Consider the following 23,642-nt stretch of genomic DNA (forward strand, 5'->3'; position numbering starts at 1 on the left):
GTGCCGAAACAGTCGCCATCAAGTGGTGCGGTCCGAGTCTTGGACTCGACTCGGATCAATAGTGGACTCGACTTGAAATGATCTTTAATGACTTGGACTTGACTCTGACTTGAACACTGGGGACTCGAGACTGGACTCAGACTCGAGGTTTAGTGACTCGACTACAGCACTGCTTCTGATCATGTCACAAATTCAACTGACTGTCAGTAATTACACGTTTGCCAAATTAATTAACCAGGGATTATGTCTCTTGCCCTGCTTGACATGTGTTTTGCCAGCGAAGAGCGGAATCTATCCCTAAAAACATAGTCAAATTATTAAAATTCCATTTGATGTATTACTGTTTTCATATGTATTTGACCAATAAAGCGACCAGTTTCACTGAGAAAAATGAGAATCATGTCTCTTTAGTAGCCAACAGTTGTGATGTGTAAACAAATGAAAGAAACTCCCACTAAAGGATTCTAGAACGAATGGCAATTAAATAAAAGTGCAATATAAACGTTCAGGAATGACAAAGCAACCCGAATGTAATATATCGGTTGTTGTATAATTCAACAATCGTGACGCAAGAAGAAGAAGAGATTACGCTAAGATGTAAGGGTTGTTAGCGGTGTACTGTGTCAGGGGACGTGCTGTGTTAAATAATTTGGAGGGAGGATTGGTGATTAACATACGGGCGACATCAAACATGACGGTTTCAAGATGGTGGAAATACAATCGCTTGTTTTCGATCGGAATCTCGGTAACTTTTCATAAAAAATAAACATGATCAGTAAGTATTCATAATAAAGATGAAGTGTTCTTGGATCTTGCGCTAAAAGACTTTTGCGCTAAATAACCGTAAACCACTGTAACAATAAAACTGAAGTCTTAGGATTTTGAGTTTTCGGTTGGGGCGGCACGGTGGTGTAGTGGTTAGCGCTGTCGCCTCACAGCAAGAAGGTCTGGGTTCGAGCCCCGTGGCCGGCGAGGGCCTTTCTGTGCGGAGTTTGCATGTTCTCCCCGTGTCCGCGTGGGTTTCCTCCGGGTGCTCCGGTTTCCCCCACAGTCCAAAGACATGCAGGTTAGGTTAACTGGTGACTCTAAATTGACCGTAGGTGTGAGTGTGAATGGTTGTCTGTATCTGTTACGCCTTTTCCACCAAGTCAGTTCCAGGGCTGGTTCGGGGCTGGTGCTGGTGCTGGTTCACAACTCATTCAACTTGCGAGCCAGCTGAGAACCAGTTTGCTTTTCCATAGCTCGCGGTGCTAAGGGAAGCCACATCATTACGTCGCTGTATACGTCAGTTACGTCGCTACATTTGCATAAACCTTGGCGTGAATATCGAAGCAACAACAACAATAATAATAATGGATGACTTCGCATTTGTACAGCTGCGGCTTCTCGTCGCTTAAAAATGGCGATCTTTCGCGGTCTTATTGTTGTTGGTTTTAACAACTCCGCCCCCCCACTGACGTAAGCGGTTCTTTCCTCTGGCCCAGCAGAGAGTTGGTGCTAGCCTGGAACCGGTTTTTCTGGCCCCAGAGCCAGTTCTTTGTCAGTGGAAACAGAAAATCCGGTTCCAAACTAAGCACTGGCCCCGAGCCAGCCCTGGAACTGCTTTGGTGGAAAAGGGGCATGTGTCAGCCCTGTGATGACCTGGCTGACACATGAGTCTTCGGTTGATTTTGAAGCCTCACAGTAGAACACCACAAAAGAATCCATCGAATATGACTTGATTTTCTGATTCTAGAGAAAAAGTTAGCCCAAGGCACCAAAAATGGACTTTGTACATAGAATAGTGGAGGATCAGCGGAAGCCCAAAGTCAGACGAAAATGCAATCGGTTGAAATTTGCAGGGTGGAGGGGGAAAAAATAAAATTAAAATTTTGGCAAACTGTCGTACAAAAAAACTATTGGCCTGATATTTGGGAATTTTCCAGAAGTCTAGCAAAGGTATGTCCGTGAATGTTTCTTTTTTCAGAGAAGTCTGAGAAGGTGACCCGGAAACCTTTGGATGCTTTCGCATGGACCGACGCTCGCGTAAAACGATGTACTAGTGCATTAGCTGTTCCGTTTCTCAGTGGAACTGATCGCATCCGTGTCATTTACAGATTTCTGCTACAGTTCTGTCTCTTGTGCTTGAAATTTAAACCCCAACATCTCTTCCTCTAAAACAAACAAAAAAAGTGATTCCAGTTTTCCAAGATGGCCACCACACATAGTACTGTATATAACCTGTGGGTGTTTAGCTCAGGGGTAGAACAGGCTCCAACAGTTAATCTAATCTCAAGTGGGCGGGGCAGATAAATTTAGTAAACAATAACACTCAAGTAACAATTCTTAAACACGTTCATTTATAAGCAGATTTTCAAAATGTATCAAACTCGGATGATTTTACCATACAGTGTGCTGCATAAGTATTTGCTCCCTTTGAACTTTTTCCTCCCCCCCCTCACTAAACTTAATTGGGATTCTGGATTATATGTCAAAGTTTTAGCGTTATAATGAAATTATCATAATTGGCGGCACATTTTTCGAGAGTAGCTGACATTATGGCCCTGGGTTTATTGCTCTATTCTGCCCCCTAGTGGAACAACAATCTTATATTTGTGCTATATTCCCCACAAACCAACTTTCTACTAATTGTTAGCTATTAATAGCTATATTTAACAGTAATTCCACGAAATCGAGTCGTACATGAGCTGATAGCCGACGAGGCACGTAGCACCAGGTCAGCTATAATCCATGTACGACGAGATTGAGTGAGTGGAATAACTGTTTATTCTATCCACATTCACTGGATTTTGAGAAACGGTGCATTATTTTAATTTTTTGCAAATTCGTATCAAGTTAATTTATCAAAATGTCCGACAAAATCATTTCCACTTAGGCGGACTTCTTAAAAACCTATCAATGGTTGCACGAATTGACTTTTTAGTGTGGGTTTTTTTTTTTTGGTGGTAGAAAGTGCTGTCTTGCTGTCGTGCCGAGGTCAAGAATAGCTTTAGATGTTTGTTAAATTCTTCCTTGGACATTTTAGTGATGTAATTTTCAAACTTCTTTGAGCTTTGGAGCCAGTCTAAAAAAATTCAACAGATTTTAATGCTTTAAGATGATGAATGTATGCAAACCGGCGAAATGACACTCGCGATTTGTGGAAAATGTGATGATAATTCTTGAAAAAAAAAAAAAAAAAAGGTTTTACTATGAAATAGTTTTATTCCATATTTTATTGCTTGTATTTTTTTGGGTTTTGTTTTCAAGTAGGGTCGTTTCCCCCCCCCCCCGACTTGGTTCAACAACACGGTCTACCATTTTGTTTTTCTCTACTCATGATATCTCATCTCATCTCATCTCATTATCTCTAGCCGCTTTATCCTTCTACAGGGTCGCAGGCAAGCTGGAGCCTATCCCAGCTGACTACGGGCGAAAGGCGGGGTACACCCTGGACAAGTCGCCAGGTCATCACAGGGCTGACACATAGACACAGACAACCATTCACACTCACACCTACGGTCAATTTAGAGTCACCAGTTAACCTAACCTGCATGTCTTTGGACTGTGGGGGAAACCGGAGCACCCGGAGGAAACCCACGCGGACACAGGGAGAACATGCAAACTCCACACAGAAAGGCCCTCGCCGGCCCCGGGGCTCGAACCCAGGACCTTCTTGCTGTGAGGCGACAGCGCTAACCACTACACCACCGTGCCGCCCTACTCATGATATATGAGCTGATATCCTAGTAGCCAATCAGAGCGCGCGATTGCTCATATCCAGTGAATGTGGATGGAATAATGTCCGATATGTTGTGAACTCACTTTTGGGGAAAATTGTGTGGGTGATTTTAAATTTATTGCTGATAATTCCGATTTGAAATTTACATTCGGTGTTCTCTCGTTGCCATGGCGTTCCAGGTGAATGACCGGCGCATTCTGGACGGGATGTTTGCAGTGTGCGGCGTTCCAGATGAGAAATTCCGCACCATCTGCTCGACTGTGGACAAACTGGATAAGGTGAGAGACGAAACTCCAGCACTGGTTTTCATTTTAGTCCGCAGCAAACTCCCAGATAAATAAAAATGCATGTATAATGCAGGATGTACAGCTTTGTGCCTCCATATGAGCTGTTTTTCGAGAGCTCACATGTGTGGTGATAAATGATCGTGGCAGTAAACACTCGTACACAGCATCCCAGTTTGTTTAACGAATAATACGTTCTCTCTGCCTTCGTTTATAGGGAAATTAATTTGGTTGCTCTGTTCACTAACTTGAAGAATCATCCTAAAAACTAACATGGGGGGGGATTGTGATAAAATCACGGATGGGGATCCAGCCTGAAAAAAAAAACCTTATGAAAAATGATTTTATGTCCGATCAACCAGCCCTAATTTCTTTAGTTCTCCTACAGGACCGTGATCAAGATCAGGGGTCTTCGGGCTTGTCTGCAAAAAGCTGGTGCCGAGTCAGAGGCAACACTTCTTCATAGTTGGTCTGTGACTAAGATGAACGGATTAAAGAAGGGCAGCTACACGCCCTTTCCGGATGAGAGCGCCGGAGACCCCGGATCTCGACATTAATACTGACTGAGTTTGAGTCGCGTTTCAGCCAGATGTAATGTCATGGACAAGTCGCGTTCAGTCCTGAATCCTGTCCACATCTGCAGCGCTGCACAGATGGTGTTTGTTTTTCCAGCACTACCACACCTGATCGTCCTCATTCACTAATTAGCGAGTGTGGGATGGAGGGAATGGAGCGGAGGGAAGACGAGAAACTGTGCAGTGTTTCGGTTCTTAAGAAGCACAGCTTGAAAATCATCTTCTTTTGGTTCAAACGCATTTGATATAATTGTATAATTATATATATTTGAACTGTGTTAAGTGTGCGTGTGTGTGTGTGTAGATGCCATGGGAGGATGTGAAGAATGAGATGGTGAATGAAAAAGGCCTGTCTGAGGATGTGGCTGATCAGATCGGGGAGTACGTCAGCATGAAGGGTGAGTGTCTGTCTGTCTCTCTCTCTCTCTCTTTTCATCTCCACTCCTCTCCCTCCCTCCCCCTCTGTCTTTCTGTCTCCTTCAATATCCATCTGTCTTTCCGTCACACTCTCTCCCTCTCTGTTGGACACACACCTCTCTCTCTCTCTCTCTCTCTCTCTCTCTCCTTCCTTCTTCCTCTTTTTTGTCTATCCATTTCCCTTTCCATGCCCCCCTGCCTCTTTTCATCTCCTCTCCCTCCCTCAATATGCATCTGTCTCTTTCCATTACATACACACACGCGCTCTCTCTCCTCTGTCACACACATCTTTCTTTCTATTTCTGTCTTTATTCCTTCTTGCGTCCTCTTTTTCTCCGTCTATCCATTTCTCTTTCCATGCCCCCGTCTCTCTTCATCTCCACTCCTCTCCCTCCCTTTCTGTCTCCCTCAATATACATCTGTCTCGTTCCTTTACATACACGCTTTCTCTCTCCCCATCTCTCACACTTTTCTTTCCATCTCTCTTTTTCCTTCTTTCTTCCTCTTTTCTCCATCTATCCATTTCCCTTCCCATGCCCACCTCTCTGTCGTTCTTTCAGTCTGTCCGTCTCCATCTCTTTTCATCTCCACTCCTCTCCCTCCCTCTGTCTACCTTTCCATCTTTCTTTCTATATCTTGCTTCCTCTTTTTCTCCCTTTCTATCCATACCCCCTCTCTCTTTCAGTCTCTCTCCATCTTTTCATCTCCAGTCCATCTTTGTTTCCCTCAATATGCATCTGTCTGTCTTTCCATCTCTCTCACACACACACACACACACACACACACACACACACACACACACACTCTCTCTCGCACACATCTTTCTATATACATACCTCTTTTTCTCCATCTGTCCATTTCCCTTTCCATGCCCCATCTGTCTCTCCATCTCTTTTCATCTCCACTCCCCTCCCTCTGTCTGTCTCCATCTGTCTGTCTGTCTCATCATACTCTCTCTTGCACACATCTTTTATATATATATATATATATATATATATATATATATATATATATATATATATATAATTACAGTGGCATGCAAAAGTTTGGGCACCCTTACTGAAAATGTCTGTTACTGTGAATAGTTAAGTGAGCAGAAGATGAACTGATCACCAAAAGGCATAAAGGTAAAGACGAGACGTTTCTTTTCAGCAAGATTTGTGTATTATTTTTGTTTTGTACAATTGGAGAGTGAAAAAAGAAAAGGAACACCATGTGAAAGTTTGGGCACCCCAAAACATTTGTGTTCTTAGGTAAGTTTTACCAAGGTTCCAGACCTTAATTAGCTTATTGAGCTGTGGCTTGTCCAAATTCTTCATTAGGAAAGGTCAGATGATGCAGATTTCAAAGCTGTATAAATTCTCTGACTCCTCAAACTTGTCCCTAAAATCAACAGCCATGGGCTCCTCTAAGCAACTCCGTCACCTTCTGAATAATAAAATAATTGATGCTGACAAAGCAGGAGAAGGCTACAAGAACGTAGCAAAGTGTTTTCAGGTAGCCGTTTCCTCAGATTGTAATGTTATAAGAAATGGCAGTTAACAGAAACAGTGGAGATCAAGGTGAGGTCTGGAAGATGAAGAAAACTTTCTGAAAGAACTGCTCGCTGGATTGCTAGAAAGGCAAATAAAAACCCCTGTTTGACTGCAAAAGACCTTCAGAAAGATTTAGCAGACCCTGGAGTGGTGGTGCACTGTTCTACTATGCAGCGACACCTGAACAAATATGACCTTCATGGAAGAGTCATCAGAAGAAAACCTTTCCTGCGTCCCAGCCACAAAATTCAGCGTCTGAAGTTTGCAAGTGAACATCTAAATAAGCCTGATGCATTTTGGAAACAAGTCCTGTGGACTGATGAAATCAAAATAGAACTTTTTGGCCACAATGTGCAAAGGCATGTTTGGAGAAAAAAGGTGCCAAATTCCAGGAAAAGAACACCTCTCCAACTCTGAAGCATGGGTGTGGATCGATCATGCTTTGGGGTTGTGTTGCAGCCAGCGGCACAGGGTACATTTCACTGGTCGAGGGAAGCATGGATTCTGGAAGCAAACATCACACCATCTGTAAAAAAGTTGAAGTTAAAAAGAGGATGGGTCCGACAATAAGACGATGATCCAAAACACACCTCAAAACCTACAATGGAATACCTCAAGAGGCACAAGCTGAAGGTTTTGCCCTGGCCCTCACAGTCCCCTGACCTAAACATCATTGAAAATCTGTGGATAGATCTCAAAAGAGCAGTGCATGCAAGACAGCCCAAGAAACTTGTAGAACTGGAAGCCTTTTGCAAGGACGAGTGTGTGAAAATCCCCCAGGTAAGAACTGAAAGATTATTATCTGGCTACAAAGTGTTTACAAGCTGTGATACTTGCCAGAGGGGGTGTTACTAGGTACTAACCATGCAGGGTGCCCAAACTTTTTTGCTTCAGGCCCTTTTCCTTTTTTTTTTTTGTCATTTTGAAAATGTAAAAGATGAAAATAAAAAAATAGTTTTTGCTTGAAATATAAAGGGAATGAGTCATCTTTAACTTTATGCCTTTGGAGATCATTTCATCTTCAACTTGCTTAACTGTTCACAGTAACAGCAATTTTGACCAGGGGTGCCCAAACTTTTGCATACCACTGTATATGTGTGTAATAAATATATATACACACACCTCTTTTCTTTCTTGCTTCCTCTGTTTTTCTCCATCTATCCATTTCTTTCAATGCCCCCTCTGTGTCTCTCCATCTCTTTTCATCTTCACTCCTCTCCCTCCCCCCTCTGTTGCACACATCTTTCTTTCTATCACTCTTTTTCCTTCTTGCTTCCTCTGTTTTTCTCCATCTATCCATTTCCCTTTCCATACCCCCCCTTCAGTCTCTCCATTTCTCTTCATCTCCACTCCTGTCTGTCTCTCTCTCCCTCCCCCTTTGTCATATACACATCTTTCTATCTCTCTTTCTCCATCTATCCATTTCCCTTTCCATGCCCACCTCTGTAATTCTCTTTCAGTCTGTCTCTCTCCATCTCTTTTCATCTCCACTCTCCTCTCCTTCCCTCCCTCCCTCTCTATCTTTCTGTCTCCCTTAATATGCATCTGTCTTTCTCTCTCCTATCCATTTCCCTTTCCATACCCCCCTCTTTGTCTCTCTCCATCTCTTTTCATCTCCACTCCTCTCCCTCCCTCCCTTTCTTCATCTCTCACTCTCTCTTGCACACATCCTTCTTTATTTTTTATATATATATAAAATTAATTATTGCACCCCTCTTTCCTTTTCTTTCTTGCTTCCTCTTTTCTCCATTTCCCTTTTCATGCCCCCTCTCTCTCCCCATCTTTTTTCATCTTCACTCCTCTATCTCCTTCAATATGCATCTATCACTCATTCTCTCTCTCTCAACGGTATACTATGCACTGTACATCATGTGCTCTCCACTTAGCACGTTTTTTTTTTTTTTTTTTTTTATGAGACGCTCCACAGGAACCAAAGGAGCCTTTTTAAAAACCCACACTGTTAGCTCCGCCCCTTCTGGAACTTGGAGCAGGCTGTAACTCCTTAGTGCGGAAAAAGTATCTCATTATCTGTAGCCGCTTTATCCTGTTCTACAGGGTCGGAGGCAAGCTGGAGCCCATCCCAGCTGACTACGGGCGAAAGGCGGGGTACACCCTGGACAAGTCGCCAGGTCATCACAGGGCCGACACATAGACACAGACAACCATTCACACTCACGGTCAATTTAGAGTCACCAGTTAACCTAACCTGCATGTCTTTGGACTGTGGGGGAAACCGGAGCACCTGGAGGAAACCCACGCGGACACGGGGAGAACATGCAAACTCCACACAGAAAGGCCCTCGCCGGCCCCGGGGCTCGAACCCAGGACCTTCTTGCTGTGAGGCGACAGCGCTAACCACTACACCACCGTGCCGCCCGGAAAAAGTATCCACACTTTTTTTTTTTTTTTTCTACCCCACTGAGATTGTAACTTCCGACTTGGGGCAACCTCTAGCTATAATTCGCTTGAGCACAGTTGTGACCTTTGACCCTTTGTGTGCTGTAGGAGGACTGGATCTGGCAGAGAGGCTGCTGCAGGACCCAAAGCTTTCCCAGAACAAGCAGGCGTGTGCCGGCCTCACCGACATGAAACAGCTGTTTGGTTACCTGCAGCTCTTCCAGGTCACGGATAAGGTGAGGTCAGAGACAGGAGGCGGGATCAGGACCTCAAACTGCAGAATTGTGTCGTGTTCGCCATGATGATGTACAGTACAAGTAGAAGAGACTGAGGGTCTGTATTTGTCTCCAGCGTCTTCCGCTTTCTAATCTTCAGAGCTGCGATATCTCTTCTAAAGCTCAGGGGATTAATATCAGCACAAATTAATCTCATTATTACTGAGAGAGGAGAAAATCAAGAGCTCATCTGTTTTGTTCGTGGCTTTTATTTAAACCAGTGAGGTAAAACTTTCTAAATAGACTGCGTGTGTGTGTGTGTAGGTGGTGTTTGATCTGAGTCTGGCACGTGGCTTGGACTACTACACCGGTGTGATCTACGAGGCTGTGCTGTGTCAGACGCTGCAGCCCCCCACGCCGGCAGCCGCAGAGCAGAACGGAGCTGTGCCTGGGGACGAGGCGGGGGTGAGCGTGGGCAGCGTGGCAGGCGGAGGGCGCTACGACGGACTGGTGGGCATGTTCGACCCCAAGGGGAGGAAAGTCCCCTGTGTAGGCGTCAGCATCGGCATTGAGAGGATCTTCTCCATAATGGAACAGAAAGCAGAGGTGCGCTGAACATAAACACACAGGGGATAAAAGATGCGAATGCTGGCTTTAAGGCTGCGTTCATATACTTTATCGAGCTGCTTGCTTGAGCAATCCTGACTCTTCTCTCCCAGTCGTCCCTGTCTCGATCTTTGCGAAGATTGGTATCTCTCTCAGTTGCGCTTCCTTCCTACACTCCTTTTTCCCTGCGACGGTTCGCATAAAAGTACTTTGGATATAATTTTCCTTTTTGCTTCACCAGCAGTGACCTATGAATCTCAGCCGCCTTTCGTTTATAGTATCCGAGAGTTGAGTAATATTCCCATTTATTCTGTCCACGTTCACTGGATATGAGCAATCACGCGCTCTGATAGCCTTGTAGTAGAGTCACCAATCAGCTCGTATACCGTGAGTAGAGAAAAACAAAATGGCAGAGCGCATCAAGTTAGATATATCACTTTATCAAGTATTTAACAGAAACAGAGATGGCTAAAAGAATATAGTGGTGTCCCCTCCTCCACAATATCTCCTGTTCCACACTCCAGCCCAGTTGGTGGCAGTAATGCACCTTTAAGTTGGTTTACCAACTGCCAAAAAACCCAAAAGATGATGATGATGGCGGAGCGTGTTACTGAACCAACCGAGGATGAAATAAAAACTCAACTCAAAAATAAACCCCCAAAAATACAAAAAAAAGCTACAAAATATGGAAAAAAAAAGTGTTTGATGGTAAGAACATGCTTTTTTTTCTCCTTTCTTCAAGGATTATTTTTATTTTTTAAGATTTTTTGGGGGGGCTTTTTGCACCTTTTATTGGATAGGACAGTGTAGAGACAGGAAATGAGCGGGAGAGAGAGAGATGGGGAGGGATCGGGAAATGACCTCGGGTCGGAATCGAACCCGGGGTCCCCGGATTTATGGTATGGCGCCTTATCCACCTGAGCCACAACGCCCCCAATCTTCAAGGATTATTATTGCATTTTTAAAAAAAATATATTATTATTTATTTATAATCCCCCGCTGGCCGAAAGGCCCGAAGGGGGATTATGTCGTGGCGATGTCCGTCCATCCCGGGAAGGGTGCTCACCTTCTGAAATCAACTCCTCTCAATTTTTGGAGGAATTTCACCAAACTTGGCAGGATTCTTTGTTATATGTCAGTAATACGCATATTGTAATTTTGTTAAATTGCGTCACATTTTACCAGCGTTACAGCCCTTGATGAACAAAATTTATACTTTGACAATTTCATGAGGTTTTTTTTTTTTTTCCTTTTGAAATCAACTCTCACAATTTTTGGAGGAATTTCACCAAACTTGGTAAAAGGTCTTGTTATATATCGGTAGAACACGTATTGTAATTTCGTTCAATTCAGTCGCATTTTCCCAGAGTTGTGGCCCTTGATTAACAACCTTGCACTTTCACAATTTCACGAAGGTGTGTTTTCCTTCTGACATCAACTCCTCTCGCAATTTTTGGACGAATTTCTCGAAGCTTGGCAAAAGGCCTTGTTGTATGATGGTAAGACGCATATTGCGATTTAATTTTGTTGGTGAAAATTTTCCCAGAGTTTTGACCCTTGATTAAATAACTTGTGCTTTGACAATTTCATGAGGGTGTACGTTCTTCTGAAATCAACTCCTCTCACAATTTGTGGAGGAATTTCACCAAACTTGGCAAAAGGCTTTGTTATATGACAGTTATACACAGACTGAAATTTCGATTAATTTGGGCAAATTTTCCCAGAGTTATGCCCTTCATTATTAACAAACTTGTACTTTGGCAATTTCATCAAGGTGTGCTTGCTTTCTGAAATCAACTCCTCTCACAATTTTTATCCCCCGCTGGCCGAAAGACCCGAAGGGGGATTATGTCGTGGCGATGTCCGTCCGTCCCGGGGAAGGTACTCGACTTCTGAAATCAACTCCTCTCACAATTTTTGGAGGGATTTCACGAAACTTGATAGTATTCTTATCGTCGGTAATACGCATATTGCAATTTCGTTCAATTCGGTCGCATTTTACCAGAGTTATGGCAGAGTTACCAGCGGGAGATATTGTGCTCTTGGTGGACTCTTGTTCACAAATTGCTCCTGTTATTTTGCCGGTTTGTTTACATTCTAAGCGAAAATGATTTTGCTGACAAAATACGTTTTTTGTATAAAGTTTTTATTTATCAAATTTGCAAAGAAATAAAAATAAAATGCTCTGTTTTTCTCAAAATCCAGTGAATGTGGAGAGAATAAAAGAGTTATTCCACTCAGTTTCATGATACATGGCGTATAGCCAACTCGGTGCTACGCGTCTCGTCTGCTATCAGCTCATGTACGACTCGATTTTGTGGAATAACTGTTAAACAGTTCCTTATTTGTTCCATGGGCTCTCCAACTAACATTTAATACAGTTTGCAACATGTGTGTAGAACAGTCATTCAGATACCATCCAAGCTTCACATTCAGCATTTAGTGTGATAAAATCCGTATTTATTTCAGTATTGTCACACAAGACCAGGTCCCCTCCCCATTTTCAGTTTCTTCCTTTTGGACCAGCTGGATTATCGGGTTCTGACACACTGCTTATTTATTAGTGTGGCTCCAGTTTCACTGTGATCCTGACCAGCATAAAGCACTTACTGAAGATGAAATGAACGAATACGAACAAGAGCCGCGGCTACAATTATCGACACCTTAACGATATTTTGGCCGTTGTAAAAGTACAACCCCGATTCCAAAAAAAGTTGGGACAAAGTACAAATTGTAAATAAAAATGGAATGCAATTATATGGGTGTTTCAAAATTCCATATTTTATTCAGAATAGAACATAGATGACATATCAAATGTTTAAACTGAGAAAATGTATCATTTAAAGAGAAAAATTAGGTGATTTTTAAATTTCATGACTTTGTCCCAACTTTTTTGGAATCGGGGTTGAAAAGACTCACAATACGTAAACTGTGCATGAATAATTACTCAAGCTTCCACGGGGGGGGGTGGAGTTGATTCCCGATTACTTAGCGTATCCGATCGTGTGACACGGTCCGTTCCACAATTATGGATACCTTTCTCCACAGTTATCGACACTATTCCACAATTATCGACATCCAGATGATTGATTGATTAAAAAATAATGGGTATGTGGTATTAAGTTAACAAAACAAAAGCTTTTATTTAAAACTAGTTTTACGTTTTACATGGACTTGTATTTTGTCTAAAATATCTTTTTTATATATATGAGTGATTCCACGCTTATGGGTACTGAAATGGGGACATGAACTTATTTTTAAAAATTCACCTAAAACCATTTCTTTTTTTACCATCAGCTCACAAAACATGTAATCTTTAATGAATGATATGTTAAAAGATAACTGTAATTTTCTGAGATGTAATAAAAACATATTTATATGCCAAAGTCAGAATGTAACAGAAGTGTTGTGGACATATATATTCTCAATTTTAACAATGTAGAATTACTTTTTGAAACATAGGAAGGTGATGTTTTAGCAAATATAATTAATAAACGTGTAGTAGAATAAACATACACATTCTTTCAATAAGATGAACATGGTATAGAGCTAGATTGTAATTAATTTGTAACAGACGCAAGATGGACAATCGTAACAGAAGTAATGGAACAGACATCATTTTGGAACTCATAGGCTTGACTTTGGCATATAAATATGTTTTTATTACATCTCAGAAAATTAAAGTTATCTTTTAACATATCATTCATTAAAGATTACATGCTTTGTGACCTGATGGTAAAAAAAGAAATGGTTTTAGGTGAATAAGTTCATGTCCCCATTTCAGTACCCATAAGCGTGGAATCACTCGTGTGTGTGTGTGTATATATGTGTGTGTGTGTGTATATAAATAATAATAATAATAATAAATTTTATTTATAATGCACTTTCTATTGTTAAAATCCCAAAGTGCTACAAAAGGTGGATAAAAAGGGAAGTTAAAAAAAGGGGTTGCAATAAAAAAAGTATTGCAATAAAAAATAAAAGGAAGCAGAGGCAATAAAATAAAAATAAAAAGAAGGAACAAGATTAACAGTAGGCCAATTTAAAAAGATGTGTTTTTAAGTGCCTTTTAAAGGTTTCTGTAGGCTGTGGGGCCCTTAGATGGTCAGGGAGGGCGTTCCACAGCCTTGGAGCAGCACAGGAAAAGGCCCTGTCACCCATACTGTGGAGTTTGGTTCTGGGTATGTGGAGGGTATTTGTGTTTATGGACCGGAGGGAGCGTGTGTTGACCTGGGGGGTGAGGAGTTCTTGTAGGTAGTGGGGGGCATTTCCATTTATGCACTGGTGGGTGAGAAGTGAAACCTTGTACTGGATTCTGAAATGGACCGGGAGCCAGTGAAGGTTTTTCAGAATGGGGGTGATGTGTTCATGTTTGCGCACCCTCATCAGGATCCTGGCAGCAGAGTTCTGGATGTATTGAAGCCTCTGGATGTTCTTGCCAGGAATCCCGATGAGGAGTGCATTGCAGTAGTCCAGTCTGGAGGAGACAAAAGCGTGGACGAGCTTCTCTGCATCTCCCAGGCTGAGTAAAGGACGGAGTTTGGCTATGTTTCTGAGGTGATAGAAGGCTGTCTTACAAAGATGTTTGATGTGGATGTCAAAGGTGAGGTGTGAGTCCATTTTAACACCCAAGTTAGTGACAGCTGTGGATAAGGGGATGTTTTGGCCAGAGAAGGAGATGCTGGTGATGGTGGAAGAGCGGAGCTGATGAGGAGTGCCAACCAGTATTGCTTCTGTTTTGGAGCTGTTTAGTTGTAGAAAATTGTGTCTCATCCACGCCTCAATCTCCTCCAGACAGGTGGCCAGGGTGGATGTTGGCTGGGGAACAGATGAGGTGGGGGTTGTCCTGAGGTAGAGCTGGGTGTCGTCGGCGTAGCAGTGGAAGGAGATACCATGTCTGGTGATGATATGTCCAAGGGGGAGCATGTAGATGGTAAAAAGTGTGGGGCCCAACACCGAACCCTGGGGGACACCACAAGTGTCCCCCAGGGTTATTTTATGATGATGAGATGATATGAGATTTTTATATCCTTTTATATATATATATATATATATATATAAAAAATATGGGTCCGTCTCAGAAACTGGTCTCTCATTTGGGACATTATGGTCAAAAAATAAATTTTCTAATTTTACTATTTTTTTTTGCATTTACCCAACACTCAATGTTTCTTTTGTCATGTTTAATAAGAATAAAGATAGTATCTTGCTTTATCTGGCCTCCACTGTGGAACATTTTTTTGATTACGATTCAAATGCTATTGTAAAATTGATTTCCATATAAAATAACTCCATCATGAAGAATTAAAGCCCCTCCTTCACAGAGGAGTGAAAATATTGAATACATTTCCTCTTTTTGATTGCTTGGGTTAAAAATGCCAAGTTATGATGACTGAATTGATTATTCACTTAAATATGAATAATATGATACATTTTGGGTATTTGATATGGCGAGGCGGGGGCGGGTCAAAATGACTGGCCGTAGATTCTATCAAAAGTTCGATCTAAATTGACCATGGCTGCAAAATATTGGCCAAAAATACGCAAAGCCTACGAAATATGAAAGTAAGATGGAAAAAAAACATTCTATTGCCTTATACTGCAAGACTAAAACAAAATAAAACTGTCAAAACTCGCCTTTTCAGCGATAACGTCCAAACAGATCACCCGCGTAACAGAAAGACCGCAAATGGAAGCATGATCAACTTCTAACTGTTGAAGTGGAAAATTCCATTCTACACATGCAGATTGTTAATGTGTGTTCTTCCCCGCACACAAATAACACGCTACGGTAAAAAATAGACCACAACTCATTTTATAGCTCAGAAATTCATACAAGGCCAGCTACCATCATAACATATTCTGTAAGAAACATATTCTATACCTAACTTTCAGCTTTCGTTTTAAAAAACAAAATCGTAGATTTATAACTAAATGTTTATACGGCGTAGTGATTTTAAGTTCCTACTTTTGGTGAGGTAGTGACCTCGACCCTGAGGCTTTCCGTTTAGATCAAAACACACGATCGTATTGGTTTTGGGTTTGCGGAAAACGGAGTTACGACGGTGATGAAATATTTTGCATGATGTTTTATTACGGTTCTGATTATTCTGTGAGCGCACCAATCCTTAGGTGGATAAAGTTACAACTTAAAATACAATTAGTGATAACTGTAGACTTTTCAGTGGACTACAACCGTTTTAAGGGAATGCGATGTAGTCAACCGTTTATCATGTCCCAGATCAAGCCGCTATTTTTCCACAAATTTGCAGAATTTTTGCCAAATTCTGAATAGAGTATTCACATCAAAGATTTAGTTTTATCCGTATTATTTCTTTCAGCATTTTATTTCAAATTAAAACCAACATCATTCAAAACCGTATAGTTTATTGACTGTGAGTATATTTAGTTGGGGTACTCCCACACTACCCAGTTTCTGAGACAGACCCATGTGGATGTTGGTGTTTACGTAAATGACAGGGTACCCGCGGAGTCTTAAAAGTATTAAAGTATTGAATTTCATTTTCCAGAATTAAGGCATTAAAAGTATTAAATTTCATCTTGAAAGTCTTAATTTTTTCCAGGGAGGTCTTAATTTTCCAAAGAAAGTCTAACATCGTTGCGTAACCTAGATTAAATTCTCTGTGATGAAAATGAAGCAAAATCTAAAATGTTTTGCGCTGCCCTGGCGTTCACACGCAAACAGCGGGAAATTCATGTCGCGCCGTAAAGGGTTCACACGAAACGAGAGCAGCAGGCGCATAGAGCAGAGAGGGTGAGGGGGAGAGAGCATGGGGAAGTGCAGATTCAACCCGAAGTGGCCGCTCGACCCTAAGGCCCCGGTCACACCGCCCGAACTTTGCTGGAGCGTTCCTTGAACGGTAGGTAGGGGGGGCCGAATTTCGACAACGCTCGTCACCGCGCACAAAATGGGAAAAAAAATCGAAAACACGGGCGTTGGCTTAGCGGTGCACCGCTGAAGCCGGCGTTGCTTTAGCGTTGGTTTAGCGGTGACGCGAGCGTTGGTATAGCGGTGTTCTGCGCATGCGGGCTTTGGCTCGGCGGGGGTATAAAGTTGGTTTAGCACCAATCATAGCAAGTCTCTCAGCATCCATGGTGATACAGTTTTACTGTAACTTTGAGCAAATTCGATATAGATGAGGTCTGAACACAACGGCAGCTCGATTCCAAATGAGCTCCTGGTCCATTTCTCCCCGTATTTATAGCCAAATTCTGGTCCCGCTCCGACACCTCTATACCAACGCCAAACCAAAGTTCATCGCCGCCATGGATAGCTGCTTCAACGCCCGACACCGTTCCAGCAACCCCGTGTCTGCTTGTAAAACGCTTACAACCGCTCCACCGAAGTTTGTGCAACTTTAATCGCCGCCCGGGCAACGCTGGCGAAGCAGTGGTGGTCCAGCGTTCAAGATTTCTGCGTTGGCCTAGCGGACCCAAGCGTCCACGAACTTGCGTCTAGCGGTGCCAAACTTTGACTGGGCGTTGGTGGAGCGGGGGTGAACTTTGCCGGGGCGGAAAATTGCCCCCTCCTCACCGCTCGCAATATTTTGTGCAGCTCAAAACTTTCGGCGCGGTAGGAGGGCCCCTCGAGAAACATCAGCGGTGGCCGAGCCTATACGGCGTTGCTTTAACGGGGGCCAACTTTTGTTAAACGGTGGTGAACGGTTACGAGCGGTGATGAATTTTTTTCACCGCTCCAGGAACGCTCCAGCAAAGTTCGGGCGGTGTGACCGGGGCCTAAATACGCCTGGGTTAAGGGGGTTCCAAATAATGACCGTGAGGCATTATGCACTTTGTGTAAAAAAACCTTTCAACTAGAGACAATGGGGCTTACAGCTCTGGATTCTCACATGAAAAGTGTTAAACATATTTCGTTTGCATCCACAATTCAGAAGCAGGCAGCTATACTATTATAGCTATACTATTCTTTTTGTCTTTTGAATGCTTCTCTGGCGTGTGTGTGTGTGTGTGTGTGTGTGTGTGTGTGTGTGTGTATGAGGGGTGATTGTCTGGACTTACATGGGGGTGCTCTCCTCTGCATGGTGTCCAGGGGGTGTGAGTAGAATGAATTCTGATTATTTTAATAAATGTAATTTTGTTATTTCAAACACTCGTAAATAGTAATTATTTGAGGTTTAATCTGGTGCTCAATATGATTTATTCTTCCCTAATGAGTGCGACAAAGGTATTAAATTTCACTTGAAATGGCATTAAAAAAAGTCTTAAAAAGTCTTAAATTTTGGTTTAACAATCCTGGGGGTACCCTGAATGAGGAAGTAATTCTGTTTGTAAACAAATGAACTGATAATGTTGAACCTGTGTCAGAAAATCTTTTTGTTCCACTTTCTACCCACTTTCTAAATATTTTCGTAGATCACGTTTTGTTAATCATTTGTTGTTGTTTGTATTAATTTCTAGTTTTGTAGTTTACCAGTAAATGTCAACAGGCAATCGACATTGTAACCGCATGACAATCCAGGTCAAAAGTCGCGTGTCTTTCCTCGAACCAAAATATAAAACGTCTACTGATATTGTAATATGTGGTAGATATTTACAGCAAACTGCAAAAAAAAAAAACCCAATATTTCAAGCATTTTTTTTAATATGCTCGGAATTTAATTCTGATCCAATTCTATTTACTGCAATCAGATTCCAAATACTCTATAAACATTCCATTCTGTTATGGATCAGAAAAAAAAATTATAAATCACAGCCCTTTTTTTTTTTAAAATAAAAAAAAAAAAGTACTTCATCTACTTCAACAATGTTACCTAAAGATGGATCCAGAACAGTTGTAAATGTCCCTTAATTCCACAGGGTGTCGATAATGGTGGACACCAGTGAAAGCGATCACTATTATCGACACCTCACGTGACTCTCAAACGCGCGTTTAGATACAAAATGCAGAGATGCCTACTAGTACGGATTGGCCGTATTTTGTACGGAAAAGTTACGTAAATACGATGTTACGGCAAACAGTGTTATTCTGTACGGAATTATTATAAAGTCTTAAATTCCAGTGAGTTGTTTTTAAATGTCCAAGCGACTTTTTCAATCCATGCGCGATTCACGGCTAGGCTATTTATTTTTACGACAACCGCACATGCTGTGTGTGACATGCGCAGATTCCGCACATTTGTTCGCGCTATTTTCGATACGGTAGAATGGCCGTGCATTACACCCAGTCAAAAGGGCAATGGATACGCGCACTGCAAACTGTGTAGAACTGACATTTAACATCACTCGTGGTGGTCGCGATGACTGCACGCGGCATGTCAACTACAAAAAAAAAACATATGGAGTATGCTGAAATGGCGAGTCAGGCGGAAAGTAAATCTGGGGGTATCCAGCAGTTTTTTACGAAATCTGTGGATGAAAAGACACGGAACGTGACCCGTGCTGAAGCGGTGATGGTTGACCTGTGCTTGGAGCTGAACTTGCCAATTAGTGCCATGAAATGTGAGTTAAACTTATTCAGTTTCTTTTTACATGTCTGATTTTTATTCACTGAAATATCAAACACTGGCTGTACTTCTTTAATTCAAAGTCTTTTCAGTGTTGCAAGCACAAATGTACATGTAGTATGATCAAAAACAGAATTTTATGATTAGTGCTGTCGGGATTGTGGCAAAAAATTGATCATTCCACTGTTTTAAATACAATTATAAATGTCATTGTATTCAATGTCTCTTCTGAAGCATTATGCTGAAGTATTTATATATTGGGACATTGTTATCTTAAAGGCGTCGTGCGGTAATTTCAGCAATCAGGCTATATCATGTGTCAAAATGTCGGGTTTGGTGGGTTATTCAAGCCCCTCAGTTTCCCGCGATCTCAGTGTCACGATGCGCCCGCTACAAGCATTTAAAGTTGACGCGCACAGCCAAATTTAGGCAGCCAGCCGTTAACTAGGTCAACTTATGTGTGACGTCATACCAGTAACCTCCGTTGGGTGATGCTGGCCTGTCGCCATGTTTTCTCTATAGTGTGCGTTTACCAGAGTTGTTTACATTGCGGATTTTGTGGATTTATTCAGTTTGTGGATAGTTTTGAACACTCAAAACACTATGAAATGATGTATTAATATTCTGTGATACAAAATGCCTAATCGGTGTGTTGTGTTTGGCTGTAACAACGAACACTGAGCACTATTTGTGACTGTTGTTATCAATGGATCTGATTTCAAGGTCATGGCTAGGTATTGATAGAAAAAAAATTATTTTAAAAACACATGTTTTAAGTGTTTCTATGTATCAATCATTAATTGTACAAAATGATTTTCATACATTTATGTATTTGTCATATCTTTCTTTGTCACATGAAGTGTTGTCTTGATAACATATGTGGCACATAATTTTAGCAAATGGATGACAGAAGATTAATTGAAAGATTTATGCCACAGAGCTGCCTTTAACTAATAATTATCACTTATTACTGACGATTGTACGTTTACTAAACAATACAATACAAAGCTCAATACTCCCAGCCTATAACATACTGAATATCAAGTTAAAATCAACCGCAATAAAAGGAAAATGATGAAAACTGGAATATCAAGGGGTCTACTGTATCAGAAGGCCCACTGCATTTCGCGAGATCGCAAGCTGTCAAGTTGCTAGAATTCAATCTTTCTAGCTATACTTTCACCCCCTACAGCTATCAGTATTACACACAATCATAGATTAATCACACAGCATTCTAATTCAAGTGAAAATGGTCTTTAAAAATACACACAAGTAGTGATTTAGTCAGAGAAACCAACCAAAACAAGTCTTCAAGTCGCCGGTCTTCTTCATTCTCGTCTTCGTTTCTGTCGTCGTCAGAACTGTCCTCGTTTTCTTCTGAAGATGAGCGCTCAGGTTCAAATCTGTAAGGCTGGATACCACCAGGACATTCAGCTGTCAAAATCTCTACTTGTGGGCCATTTTCTTCTTCTGTATCGGTAAAATCAAAGCTAATTTCCTCAGCATCGCTCCTATTTTCTGGTGTGTCCGCCATTGCAACTGCACCGAGTGGTTACTGGGATGACGTCACGCAGCTGTTCCATTGACCGAGAGGGGGCGCTGCGAACGTGGGAAATTTCAAGTGATGGGCATGACCAAATAAGGACCGATTACAACCGCGGGAAGCTTTTGAAAAATCGACGGTCAATTTATTTCGAATCTCGAAAGCATTCTGGTGCAGAATAATGCGACTTTTATCGCCACTGCGTGACGCCTTTAATGTCGGACTCTCTTTGGCATGAAATAAGACATATATATATATATATATATATATATATATATATATATATATATATATATATATAATATATTTTTATTTTATTAGAATCCGTTAACAGGTAGAACATTTTGCCAGGCAATATAATACTTTTGAGGAGTTACATTCAATACCAATGATTGGTAGTCAACCGTAATGTCTGCAAACAGGGAACACTATTGTATTTATAAAAATGTGATATATTGTATGCTCTAGAAATTTGTTGAGTGGAAATTCAGTTGAGATGGCTGCTCGCATTTTGTTTATTCAATTCACACAAAACAGTTCTTTTTAATAATTTAAATGTTAAACATATTGGTGTATATATATACCTCTTTATAATGGAAATGCGCATAAATTAATATTACTGAAAGTCATTCCAAAATACTGAAAAATGTTTTCAAGAATACTGAAATTCAAAATTTGGGGTAGGCATCTCTGAAAATGGCGACTGTGAAATGAAAAAGTAAGAAACAAAGTAGGTTTCGATGAGGAGATCATGAAATATCGGTGAATTTGATCAGTAAAAAGATGTCCATGATCTTTCCACCATGCTTACCTGCGATGATAACGTCCGGGTTTTCCTCAACTTGCTGATCGTGCTGCTAAAAAAATTCCGTCTCCGGTAACGAGCTGCGTCATCAGACGACAAGATCAGAGGGTGAGGGGGGTCTTATGGTTGATTTAAATTAAACTGATGATAACTGTTGGAACTGTAACCCTCCTTTTTGTAAAGTGTTTTTTATTGGTAAATCTGAAAAGGTGTTGATTAATTAATGATGGACTGTCTAATTGTAGCCGCCGCTATAATAGATAATAATACCTGAAATATTCTGAGGAAAAAAACTGATTCAGACGAGGAAAGCTTTGAACACGGTTCAGTTTTCTCTCTCGAGATATATTTCTTACTATCTATCTGCTTGATCCATCCTGGTGCCCTGCGTCTGGTCGGAGTTTTATCGCACTGCTCCTGTGAAGGACGGCCCCATGAGGACAGTTGAGGGTTATACCTGTTAAAACTGTTAATATTATAGTCAGGCTGTCTCTGTTGTTGCCCAAATGAGGATGGGTTCCCTTTTGAGTCTGGTTCCTCTCGAGGTTTCTTCCTCATGTCGTCTGAGGGAGTTTTTCCTTGCCACCATCGCCACAGGCTTGCTCATTGGGGATAGATTAGGGATAAAATTAGCTCATGTTTTAAGTCGTTCAAATTCTGTAAAGCTGCTTTGCGACAATGTTTATTGTTAAAAGCGCTATACAAATAAACTTGATTTGATTTACCGTATTTTCTGGACTATAAGCCGCTACTTTTTTCCTAGGTTTTGAACCATGCGGCTTATACAAAGGTGCGGCTATTCTGTGGATTTTTCTTCCACCGCTAGGGGCGCTCTAACCGGAAGTAGAATCAAAAATAAGATAGACGAAAAATCAATGCAAAGAAGAATTAGCAGATCTTTAGCAGATAGAACACGCACGACAAATTACTAACTGGTAATTATTTTCAAATCCAGCGAAGATGATTAAAGTGACTTGTGGTTTCAAACACAGGAGAAATGAAGGTAAATAAATACCGGTTATTTTCTCTTGGTTCTGTTCCGTTTTAATCAGCAAAGTTGCTGCCGTGTTAAAAGGCACTGTTCGGAAAGAATCTGTTCAGGTACATACATGTACATTTACAGTACAAAATCGTTCTGTACATGCAGTAAATATCTAATTTTTCAACATAGATATCTGCGGCTTATAGCCCGGTGCGGCTTGTATATCTTTTTTTAAATTTTTTTTAAAAAATAGAGCGGATGCGGCTTATATACAGGTGCGCTCTATAGTCCAGAAAATACGGTAAATGCATCTTTTTTTTGAGTTCTCTGAGAGTCATTCGGTGTTTTTTTTTTTTTTTTTTTTTATGGTCTGTCCCACTCTAGATGTCTGCGGAGAAAATCCGCACCACAGAAACGCAGGTTCTGGTGGCCTCCGCACAGAAGAACCTTCTGGAAGAGAGACTCAAACTGACCACTGAGCTGTGGAACGCAGGAATTAAAGTGAGTGTGTGTGTGTGAATGAGAACGACCGTGTGCCGTGTTTCTGATCGTTGTGTGTGTGTTTAATTATTTTCTCTCTTGCTCATTCCCAGGCTGAAGTGCTGTATAAAAAGAACCCGAAGCTGCTGACTCAGCTGCAGCACTGTGAGGAGACCGGCATCCCCCTGGTGGCCATTTTGGGAGAACAGGAGCTCAAAGATGGAGTCGTCAAGCTGCGCAACGTGGCCAGCCGAGAGGAGGTACAAGCTCAGCCCTCAAACCATCACAGCATTAACAACCATTTGGAAACAAAAAAGTAAAGCATTCCAACATTCCTTCCACTCGCATGGTGCTGCTTCAGTGAACATCAATCAAACACAAGAGGACTGATTTTCCATCAGTTTAAGAGCCGAACCGTGAAATAATCAAACGTCTGAGTTTATTAGTGCAAGGCATAAAAATAATTACAATCAGGGCCAGGTGTAAACCCTCTCTCTTTTTCTTTCAAGAAAAATAAATGGATGGATAAATAAATAAATGAAAATAAAGTTAGGTTTTTTTTTTCCCCGCCCCATTTGTTTTCTTTGCTTTTAATAA

General features: G+C 41.4%; 1 protein-coding gene across 2 annotated transcripts in view; it reads left to right on the top strand.

Annotated features, from left to right (window-relative positions):
- The window catches only part of hars (histidyl-tRNA synthetase), a 57,511-nt gene that overhangs the window by 23,526 nt on the left and 10,343 nt on the right, over window positions 1–23,642 (top strand). For both annotated transcript variants that reach the window (XM_060915254.1, XM_060915253.1), the window contains 6 exons: window positions 3,901–3,999; window positions 4,885–4,978; window positions 9,038–9,165; window positions 9,469–9,750; window positions 22,950–23,066; window positions 23,159–23,305. In XM_060915254.1, coding sequence (XP_060771237.1) covers window positions 3,901–3,999; window positions 4,885–4,978; window positions 9,038–9,165; window positions 9,469–9,750; window positions 22,950–23,066; window positions 23,159–23,305 — 867 coding nt within the window. The remainder of the gene's footprint in view (window positions 1–3,900; window positions 4,000–4,884; window positions 4,979–9,037; window positions 9,166–9,468; window positions 9,751–22,949; window positions 23,067–23,158; window positions 23,306–23,642) is intronic.

The sequence above is a fragment of the Neoarius graeffei genome, chromosome 2 (genome assembly GCF_027579695.1).
Source record: "Neoarius graeffei isolate fNeoGra1 chromosome 2, fNeoGra1.pri, whole genome shotgun sequence".
NCBI classification, from domain to species: domain Eukaryota; kingdom Metazoa; phylum Chordata; class Actinopteri; order Siluriformes; family Ariidae; genus Neoarius; species Neoarius graeffei.